General features: G+C 33.0%; 1 protein-coding gene across 1 annotated transcript; it reads left to right on the top strand.

The window, feature by feature from the left end:
- Window positions 1-5,347: 5,347 nt before the first annotated feature.
- LOC149141173 (uncharacterized) lies at window positions 5,348-8,836 on the top strand. Its single transcript, XM_089446903.1, has 10 exons — window positions 5,348-5,897; window positions 6,018-6,204; window positions 6,906-7,039; window positions 7,134-7,246; window positions 7,337-7,421; window positions 7,598-7,762; window positions 7,886-8,041; window positions 8,185-8,264; window positions 8,359-8,408; window positions 8,506-8,836. Exons 1-10 carry the CDS (start codon window positions 5,460-5,462, stop codon window positions 8,643-8,645), a joined length of 1,548 nt encoding a protein of 515 aa, XP_089303029.1. The 5' UTR covers window positions 5,348-5,459; the 3' UTR covers window positions 8,646-8,836.
- The last annotated feature ends 2,873 nt before the right edge of the window (window positions 8,837-11,709 follow it).

An 11,709-nucleotide genomic window follows, 5' to 3' on the forward strand; every position in this document is an offset into this window, starting at 1 on the left:
ATGATAGTTAAATAGTACTTAAATAATGCACGCTAGAATCTGTTTCATTGTATGTGGATCGACATGTATCTCAACAATAATTTAATTTTTTATAATCCATCTCTTTTGGTGAATTTAATTCTACTGGTGCCTTGCATGGCTAAAAGACACAGGCTCATGGCTAGTGAATTCATGAGATAGTTATTCCAATGCACTTACACATTTAAGAAGCTTCATTAATAGAATGAAAAGGATTTTCAGGGGTGTATTAACAAACTTTACTAATAGTTTGAAAGGGATTTCCCATGTTATATCAAGAAATTTTGGAAATCGAATCAACTAAAGTTGTAGCGAATTAAGGGAAGAGAGTTGGGAGAAACAAGTTATTTTTTTTTTTAAAGAAAATAAGCTCTCTTTTTTTTACGTTGTCATCTAGAGTTTCTTTAGTAGTTGACAGTTGTAACAATTATATTTATTATTGAGAACTTTATGTTGCATATTTTTCTTCAACTAAGTAATAATGTTTTTTAATCACTTTATTTGTGTATGTTTATTCAAAATGTGGAAGGAGGGCCTTTCTAACCATGATGGTGGGATCAACATGGACATTCATAGATTGTGATGACAATTGAAGTGATAGCTGCAAAAATAAAGAGTGAAAATAACCGGTCTAGTAATACCTTTAAAGTCAATATCCCATCTAAGGCACACACATAGAGACTGATGGTCAAGTCTTTAGATTTTGTCAATTCACCTGTAATGTCTCGGAAACACAATGATAACATTTTGAAGTGATAAAACAATATTTCATAAGTAAATTGTAGTCCAACCAATACTAAGTTGGAAACTCATATTGTAAGACTTGACATTTCATATAATATAATTGATGTAGATAAAATTATTTCTAGTGGTACTTGATATTATTTAATATTGTAATTAACATATGTAACTTTCTCTTTTCATATTAGATGAATATGCACATTGTATGACATTTTTTTTTTAATTTAGTCACAAAACTATACTAATTAATTTATGTTGATTAATAATGAACACATAAAATCAAATCAAAAATACTAAATTAGTTGTTTATATTGATTAGTGGTGAACACAAATAAAATTAATGTACAACTAAATTAGTCGTTTATAATGATTATTAATGAAAGTAAATAAAATGAATATAAAATACTAAATGAGTCGTTTATATATTGAATATGAAACTACCAAATAAATATAAATGAATATTGTAAATGCTAAATCTATGATTGAAAATGATGACTAAATTTTGTATATATACGACTACTAGTAGTTAATTTATAGTATCTTATAACACAACCGAAATTTAGTCATATTTCTTTGGTCATTAATTGGTTTCAAACGATGACTAAAAGTTGAATATATATGACTATTAGTAGCTAATTTATAGTATCTTATAACATGACCAACATTTTGGTCATATTTCTTTGTTCATTAATCGATTTTCTTGGGTGATCATGTAGTAGTATATTTTGTTGTGTATTTGGTCATTTATTGTGGCAATTAATGACTAAATTAATGATCAAATTTATGAATAAATATACTTCTAGTTATAAAATTGAGACAACCAATTGACGACTAAGATAAATACAACTAAAAGTTGATCACGTTATAAGATATTATAAATTAACCACTATTGGTCTCTGACTGAAAAATAGTCGTTTATATGTAGATTTTGGTCCTTTTTTTAGTAACTAATTAACCATTTTGTATTAGTGAAAGGTTAAAGAAATGGATGTTACTCCTCTTCCAAATTTAACATAATGAAAATTAATCTTGGTTCAAAATAGGATGAAGCAATATGTACATCAATCTTTCTTAGAATGTTTCTTTGAGTATGGGAAATTGAGTTTTTATTCATTTTCATCCCTATAGGTTGATGTATCTAAAGGAAAAGAATCCCCATAACCTAGTTTCCAAGTGATATGGTCCACATGAAATCCTTTAGTGCATTGAATAAGTTGCCTATAGATTGGTTATCCTAGGCCACTCCAAGGCCCACCCATTTATTCATTTATTCTACTTGAAGAAAATGGTAGGGTGATGCATCAAATTCTTGCATTAACATCCTCCCCCAACTGGATGAAGAGGGATCAATTTGGTTGCATTCAGAGATATTGTTGGAACAAATAGCATGCGAATTGTATCAACGCATTATCTATAAAGTTTTGATATAATGGAAGGATATGAAACTTGAAAATTCTATTGAGAAACCAGTAACAATTCACCAACAACCTTGAGGAGAACATTGGTTTTGAAGGGGGTGGATAATTGGTGTCATTGGACAGTAAGCATAAGGACTATTGGTATTGTGTTATGCGAATCTTTGAATCTTAAAAACTAATGGGAAACTATGTGAATGAAATATGGGGGTAGAAAGGAAGTGATCAAATATTATTTTATGTATACTAACTAAATTGATATGAACTCATTTTGCTAATAAATGAAATAATAAGAGTTGAAATGAAGCGTGGAATTTATTTGTTGAAGAACAATTAATTGTTAAACCCATGGATATACAAGGATATGTGTTAATAAACAATGTCAAGTTATTCATATTTATATCACCTTTAGTAAGCAATATATACAAGTAGACACACCACATATTTATGATAATAATTTGGTAAATAAATAAATGTACATACCTGGAAATGATTGATCACTTAAATTACTAGGTTGTAATTCTCAAACATTATGAATGTAGATCACACTTATAAAGATATTTATCAAATGCACAAACAATATCTAAAAAGTTAAAAGTAATGAAAAATTGTGTGCTAAATGATTTTATTTCCCTTTAATCTTAGTCATACTACATGTAAGAATTTTGATTGAAGCTAAAACTTAAATGTAGTTGCATTATCCCTTCAATTTTCATTAAAAAATATTAAAATATTTCAGCGAGTGTTATCTTATTACCAACTAGGACTCTATGATATCTAAAGGATCACAGTAAAATATTGGATTGAAACATTAAACCTATTTATTGGATTGACATGTACAATTTATTTATGGTTGTTACATTCAAGAACTTGATGAACTTTGGAATAATTTAAGACATCGAGAAGGAAATAATTATATTTGAATAATTATTGATAATGAAATTTTTACCGAAACATATTAATAATTGATAAGCCAATTAATTTTATAATGATTCAAATGAAGTATAATTGATATATGTTATTTTAAAATGAAAAATGAGAAGCCAACCCTTATATGTAAGTCAAGTATAACTCTAAACATACGAACTTTTGATAGGCACCATTTAAAACAATTTATACATATCATATTTTTAAGTATGACCCTATACATGCAAACTTGTGTTATACAACATTTAAAACAAATTACACACATTATATTATTAATTATTAATTAACATTCTTTACATTAATCTTATTATTTAATTAATTTTACATTAGAAAAATATGTATTGAGAAGTGAGGATGTTATATTACTTAAAACATTTGCAAATAAGAAAATTTATCTACAAAAGAAAAACATAATACATGAGTTATATCTAATACACTTAAAAGAGTATGTTGGAAGAGTTGCACTTGGGGTTTCCATTTGCCTTCTTCTGACTTAAACCTATATTCTAGGTATAATTTGTTATTGCCATCATATTCTTAATTACACTTGGGATTTCCATTTGCTTTGTTGTCACTTATTAAATAAAATAAAATAAAAAGCCATCATATTCTTTATTCTTTATGTTGGGTGGCTTTCTATATAACCCATTAGTAAAGATTTATATTGCTTTTTGTTATGATCAAAAAATTTATAATTTTTTATTCTTTTATCATGTTTTAGACTTCGCCCACAAGATCATATATAATCATTAAAACTCTTAGGATACCATAATATAAACTCCTAGGATAATCAAGCATGCTTTTTTTTAATATAAAAATATTAACACTCTTTATAGTTTTATGTTGACATTTTTTCTCTTATTTGATATACATGGTTTGTTTGGTGTTTGCATATTTCTTTGGTTTTATAATTTCCCTTATTTTTCAATATATAGTGTTTTTGAATTAGGGTTTGCTTTTATTTTTAAAATATTTAGTTTTTATATATTTAATTTATTTTTTAATATTTAATTACTTAAACTAAAATTTATACTAATTAATCTTTTCTAATTTTTCACTCATATTAATTAAATTTACCATATTAAAAAATATATTTATACATTTTATTTTTAATTTTTTAAACATTTCATTTTATATCATAATTATTTTGTTTTAACTCTTTATCATAATTATTATATCTTTAAACATTTCATTTTCTATTACATAATTATTATATTTTTAAAGATTTCAGTTTCTATCACAATGGTTTTTAACCTTTTTAAGTATTATCTCTTGCCTATCATTTTTTACCCTTTTAAATAGTATCTCTGCATATCATTTTCTATGGCAACTACTTTCCCATAGTCAAGTTACACCCTTTAAGTATGATCTATTTTGACAATCAAATGACCATCACCATACCACACATTCCAAGAACATCTTTTCCACGTTTCCACCTTTTTGTGTTTGGCGGTTCATGACTTTGGTAGACTGTGAGAGCCATGAAGGTAAACCGGAATGTGGTGACAAAATATCACATAGACTGCCCTAAAAGTCAGTGATTTGCATGGTAGAGAGAGAGAAAGCGATTGGAAAACTGAGCTGCCCGTTGGTCCAGAGCTCCTTTTGACTCAGTCGTTGGCTAATGTCGCCATCGGAGCTGTATTGCGTAGCGGTTTCAGAGGAAAAGATGGAGAAAGCGCGCATGCAAATTTGGTCCATTTAATTTCTATGGCATCTTGCTTTTTTCTTTTTTAACGCGGAATCGCAACTGACTTTGGTGTGGAAAGATTGTGTGAAAAACAGATGCAAATTTGGTCAATATAATTCCTCTCGCAATTTTATTCATGATCCTTTAACTCGGGATCATGATCAACTTTGAAATTGGAATATTTGCCTGACCACAGAGTTTTCATGGTAGCGATTGGTGTTTAATTTCACGCTTTTGAGAATATTGAATTATTGGTGTTTATTTCTACAGTTTGGTTTATTTAATTATAGATTTGAGAATATTGAATTATTGGTGTTTATTTCCACAGTTTGGTTTATTTAATAATGGATTTTGGGAATATCGTAGAAAATAATGAATATGACAAAAATCAAAATAAAATTAATTATTTATTAGACCCCACTCTGGTATATCCAATTTCGAAATAATTTGGAAATTTACAATCAAAATAAAATACTCCCCTGGTCAAACATGATGACCTTTTCTTTGAATGGCAATTTCCAGCTATTTTCACATTTTGGATGAGATTGGAGTTATAAAAATTATTAATATTCCATATTCCTGTGAAGACACTACCTCTCCCACTCCATATATCCATATAGAGCTGAGCGGTCTGAGACTCTGTAGAGCAACCCAAGCCAAACGAAACGATGGGCATGGGCAATCTATATGTTCTCAAAGTGATTCTCCCTCTTTTAGTAATGGCGTTATGCACTGTTTTACCATCTACAGAGTGTGTGAACTTCCACGTTGCAGGGCCTCCTCCCTTCTTAAGTCATGGTCGCAGGGGATCCCTTAGAAGAACTGGAGAATCTCTAGTCAACCACCATGAGCTGGACCTCTCCAGTGCTGAATACGAGACACATTATTACACTCAAATTCTGGATCATTTCACTTATAGACCAGAGGGCTACCGCACCTTTCCCCAAAGATATCTCGTCTATGCAAAGCACTGGGGAGGCCCCCAAAGACATTCTCCCATCTTTGTTTACATGGGTGCTGAGTCTTCTATTATAAACGGCTTCAATTTCTGTGGATTCATGTTTGAGAAGGCTCGTCACTTTCAAGCACTTCTTGTTTACATTGAGGTATCATTTATTTTGAAATTGTACCGAATTTCAGATATATTTTATTTGTAATGAACGAAATTATTGAACATGAAGCTTCTGTACTCGATTGCTGTTTTGATGAATCCTTTTTTGTTTAAGCATCGATACTATGGGTTGTCGATGCCCTTTGGGAGTCGAGAGGAATCCTTTCGCAATGCCTCTACACTCGGTTATTTCACTTCCACACAAGCAATGGCTGATTACGCAACGCTGATTTTGGATTTGAAGAAAAACTTGTCTGCAGAAAACTGTCCTGTCATCGTCTTCGGTGCATCTTATGGTGGAAGTAAGATGCCTATAATCTTACATCCATTTATTATTGAATCATTATTCTGGTGTGATATATTGGCTGCACATTTTTTTGTTAGGCAGGTGAGACATTCCTCTGATTTATCTTTTGACCATTTAGATACACAAGGGTTTGCTAATATGTTTTTCCCTAATTGTATTACTATCTAGAAACTAATTAATTACAGACTTTAGTAATTAATGTACTTTTTCTTTTTAACCATTATCTTCCTAGCTAATGTATTTTTCCCTTTTAGTCAACCATATTCATGGGCTACTAGTTGAAGAACCTTAAGAGACCTTGTTTGTAAATTTCATGCTCAATTTCTCAAACTTGCTTGTGAATTTCCTTCTCCATTTCTCAAACTTGCTTTAAAATAATCATTTGACCAGATAGTTTTCAATCCTTTTGGTACCCTCTTTTCTACCATACCTGTTTTAAGTAATCACAATTTGTGTGAATTTCAACATTTTTCAATCCTTTTAATACCCCTTTACAATACCTGTTTTAAGTAGTCACGATTTATGATCAAATGACAATTTCTCTAGGACAAAGACAATTACAATGCCCCTTCCAATTCCGCCTCTGTAATCGGTCTCAAATAAATACTTTATTTATCAATAAACACACAAACAACTTTGCTTTAAAATAACACCAGATAAATATATTAACATATTATTACAATTGAACTACTGCAGTGTTAGCTGCCTGGTTTCGCTTGAAGTATCCCCATGTTACCATCGGCGCGCTGGCTGCTTCAGCACCTATCCTGTATTTCGATGACATTACACCTCAAGATGGTTATGACAGGGTTGTGACACAGGACTTCAGAGTATGTTCATGGATTTGTTATTTCTTTCCAAGTTCTACAAATTATCATGTTCATAAGTTGATCTCTGATAACATTGTGGTTTTGTGTGGCACAGAATGCGAGTGAGAGCTGCTACAATACAATAAAAGAGTCATGGGCAGAAATAAATAAGGTTGCGTCACAGCCTGGAGGTTTGGAGAGCCTAAAGCACACATTCAACACATGCAGGTAAGAATGTTACCCAAATATCAAAGATCCCAATTTTATTCAAACAGCGATGGCCACTTACAACTAATGAAACCCATTTCTGGATCTCAGGGCTTTCGACGCAAGCAGTTTGACGGATTGGTTAGCAACTGTATACGATTCGTCTGCGCAGTACGGTTCTCCGCCAGTGAAAGAGGTAAAGATAATATAGTGTTCTCCACGGAAAATATTTGCGGAAAAGTCAGAAAGATGTTGGAATATTTGGGATTTCAGTGTTGGAATATTTTGGAATTTGAGAATACTGTTGGAACTAAAGTTAAATTCTTTGGAATTAATTTAACTTTGAGTGCCATATTTGGCTGTGTATGGCAGATATGCAAGAGCATCGATGGCTTTCCCAAAGGCACAGACATCCTTACCCGCATATCCGCTGGATCAGCCTTTTACTACAACTACGACCTTGAAGGGACATCCTCCACCACCAATAATACTTGTCTCGATATTCAACAATATCCTAATGAGGGGTGGAGTTGGCAGGTTCAGTACTTATTTTTTCTAATTAATGTCAAGCAAGCTAAAGTAATGAAATAGTCCTGCAACAATCTTTAACTAAACAACTTGAACCCGTTGTCACTGATGATATTGATGGTACGACTGCAGAAGTGCACTGAAATGGTGATGCCATTTAGCTCAACCCCAAACACAACAATGTATCCCTTAGATCTCTTCGACTTTAAATCCTTCGCGGAGGACTGCAAGAGGAAATATGGAGTTATACCGAGGCCCCATTGGATCACAACAGAGTTTGGTGGCCATGTAACTTCTCAATCACACTAACCTGATAATCCATGGACCCATCTTACCGTGAGATCTAGTTTTGCTTTCCTCAACGTTTTGTTTTGTTTAAAGATGTTAATGGTTATATTGAAATTATTTATGGATTTTTTGTTCGTGTCCAGAACATAAGAAAAGTGTTGAAACGTTTTGCCAGCAACATAATCTTCTCCAACGGCCTGCGAGATCCATACAGCAGTGGAGGGTAAGACTTCTTTATTTATATATATGTGCGTTACATATACTTAGAGTCGATGGAGAAATTAACAGTTGCATCCTCATGTTGTGGAATTATACAGTGTGACAGAGAGTATATCCGAAAGCGTTATAGCCCTGGTAACAAAGCAAGGTAAATCTTCCCAAATAGTTAGGTAAATGATGGACTATATTGGGCTGGACTGTATTACACTCTGGTCTCATAATTTTGGGGTTTTTATCTACCGTAGGAACCCATTGCCAAGACCTGAAGTTTTCATCTCAAGAAGATCCAGATTGGCTGAGAGAACAGCGATCGAAAGAGGTGGAGATCATAACAAAATGGGTTAAACAGTACCATGACAACCTATTGATCCGCGAAGAAAATTAATTTCTGCGTTTACATCTTGGGAGTATGGGGTGCGGAAGCGTTAGTTGTGAAGCATATCCATTTTTATAATGATTAGTAGTTTAAGTTCATGTTACATAAAGGTGTCAACACCAATGTATGGACAACAATTTTAAAGCACTACAGTATGGAATTAAAAGCGTCTAAAAGCAATCCAAGTTGTATACTTTAAATGTGTGGAAAGCCTTTTTTTACATTAAAGTGGTTGTTGATCGTTTAAAGTGGTTTTCTGGATGGCTGACATGTTTTGTGTATGGTGAGAGGAGGCTTAGTAAATTTGGATTCATTATCATATAAATTATGATTTATATGATTAATAAGAGTTTTTTAGGGTTAATATAAAGTTATATATGGGTGATCATAGTTAACTATGGTTATCCACCTTTAACATAGTGATTAACATAGTGATTATGATAGATTATGGTTTACCATGTTGTTTTTCATCATGTTCCACCATATACATAATATATGACCATTGTTGTTTATGAAAGATTATAGTTGGTCATGATTGAGGATGTTTGACCATGATTGGCAATATTGGCCATGGTACACTTTGATAGAGCAAGGTTGACTATAGTTGACCAAGGCTGACCATGCTTGCCTATGGTTGAGTATAGTTGACCATGGTCGCAATTGTTGAGCATGGTTGAACATGATTGACTACAATGACCATTTGACCTCTTGACTATAGCTGCCAATGGTTGACCATATTTGGCCTTAGAATGTTTTCCATTTCATTGTGGATGTTGACCAATTAACCATGGTTGACCAGATGACAATTGTTGACCATGGTGGTGGAAACCAAGTGATCAAGGATTATTTTGTGTATACTAAATAAATTGGTATGAATTCATTTTGTTAATAAATGAAATAACAAGAGATGAAATGAAGTGTCAAAATTATTTGTTCAAGATTGATTATTTTCTAAACACATGGATATGCATGGATAGATGTAAATAAACAATGTCAAGTTATTTATCTCTGTATCCCCTTTAGTAAGAAATATATACAAGTAGACACCAAATATTTATGATAATAATTTGGTAAATAAATGTATGCACATACATGGAAATGATTGATCACTCAATTATTATTTTTTAAGAATGGTCATGACATGGTCATATTACAAGCTTGTATCTCCCAAACATTATTAATGTAGATCATACTTATAAAGATATTTATCTAACGGACAAACAATATCTAAAAAGTTAAAAGAAATGACAAATCGCATGCTAAATGCTAAGTAGTTTGATTTCCCTTTAATCTTAGTTACTGTGGGAAAGAATTTTAATTGAAACTAAAAATTAAACATAGTTGTATTATCACTTCAATTTTCATTAGAAAATATTAAAATATTTGAGTCATAGCTTTATCTTACTAACAAGTTGGACTCTATGATACCTAATGAATCATAGTAAAATATTGAATTGAAACATTTAACCCATTTATTGAATTGGGTTGTAGAATTGATTTATTGGACTCTATGATACCTAAAGAATCATTAAAAATATTGGATTGAATCATTAAACCTATTTATTGGATTAGCATGTAGAATTCATTTATGATTGGAACATTGTAGAACTTGATGAACCTTGGAATAAATTTAAGGTATCGACAAGGAAATAATTATAATTGTATAATTATTCATAATAAAATATTTACCTAAAATGGGGTGGCAGGAGGGGGAGGGATTCTCATTAATCCTGAAGGAATCATTGAATATAGTTATTCTTTGGGGCTAGGCCGAAAGACCAATAACCAAGTTGAGGCTTATGGAATGCTTATGGGGCTAATCGTGGCTCACAGAAATGGGATAAAAAAGATTGAGGTGTTAGGAGACTCCATTATAGTTATAATGGATATGATTAATACTTCAAAGACTGAGATCTCTACACTAAATCAAATCATAAGGAGAGTCGAGAACTCGATCCCCACTTTCGACTCAGTGAGCTTCTACCATGTCTTGAGGGGAAATAATCATGATGCTGACACACAAGCTAATAAGGCAAGCCATTTGGAGGAAGACAAACGTGTCATCAACGATGTCGTGAGCACGACAAAAATACATTAATAAATTGAAGAGTGACATGAGTAGGCCGAATATAAAGCCTCAATGGATAGAAATAGAGGTGGAAAAGTTAAATCTATGATTCTATAATGAAATGAGGCTACACCCTTCTCCCCCTAGCTCTCTCCTGCAATCTCCCCTCACCCGCCCTCTCCCTCCCTACCCTTTCCCTCTTCCCCACCCGCCTCCCTTCCCCCTTCCCTATGGCCCCTCCTCACTCTAGCCCTCACCTCCATGCTATAACCTCTACCCTAATCTCCTTCTCCCCCTATCGCATCACCCTCTACAAGCTCTTTCCATCCATACAGACTCGTGGCAAGCCAGACACCCAGACTCACTCGAAACGTGGCGTCCCATGAAAATTTGGTACCACACTTATTTCACGAATAAGTCATAGTGTATAGCCTCAACGTATTGGCCCTCGTTCTTGGAGAAATAGGTGGAAGAACACCTTGAGCGCATGCAGGGAATTTTGTTTTACGGAGAAAAATTTAATTCAAATATTCAGTGAGGTTAGGCTCGTTCGTGGGATAATAGTGTGAATGACTGATAGAGCACAAGAGCTTGGTGGGAATTTAATGGAGGAGGGTGGATTGGTGATGGAATACTCATGGGATCTCGATTGCAACAATGTCCTCGCTCATGTATGCATCACTTCCAAGTCAAGCAATAGGTATAAAGTGCATACATGTATCTGGATTTTCTATGTCATAAGGTTTGAGAGTGGGACAGTGGCCTTTGCAAAAGCCTTATGGCTACAGTCGAGGTTGCTATGTATCTGTTTCAGTGTCACGGAGGCTGGGCGTTATGATGTGAAGAGCAGTAAGGAAGGTAGGAAGGTCTGTGTGTCTTAGGTTTGGAAGGAAAATCAAGAAATCATGAGCATAATTAGTTGCAGGTCATGGACGCTGGGCTTGGGTTCTCTGGAGTATCTGAAATCAGAATAGATTTGGGACACTAGGAGGGTTAGTAATTCTC

The sequence above is a fragment of the Pinus tabuliformis genome, chromosome X (genome assembly GCF_031772625.1).
Source record: "Pinus tabuliformis cultivar Carrire ecotype Pingquan chromosome X, CPIR1, whole genome shotgun sequence".
NCBI lineage: Eukaryota > Viridiplantae > Streptophyta > Pinopsida > Pinales > Pinaceae > Pinus > Pinus tabuliformis.

What these genes read in the sequence shown, in the direction of transcription:
- LOC149141173 (XM_089446903.1), top strand. Translation starts at nt 5,460, where the DNA reads ATGGGCATGGGCAATCTATATGTTCTCAAAGTGATTCTCCCTCTTTTA. An exon ending in TTGTGACACAGGACTTCAGA is followed by an intron (nt 7,040 to 7,133) that starts GTATGTTCATGG and finishes TGTGTGGCACAG; the next exon opens with AATGCGAGTGAGAGCTGCTA. An exon ending in ATGAGGGGTGGAGTTGGCAG is followed by an intron (nt 7,763 to 7,885) that starts GTTCAGTACTTA and finishes GTACGACTGCAG; the next exon opens with AAGTGCACTGAAATGGTGAT.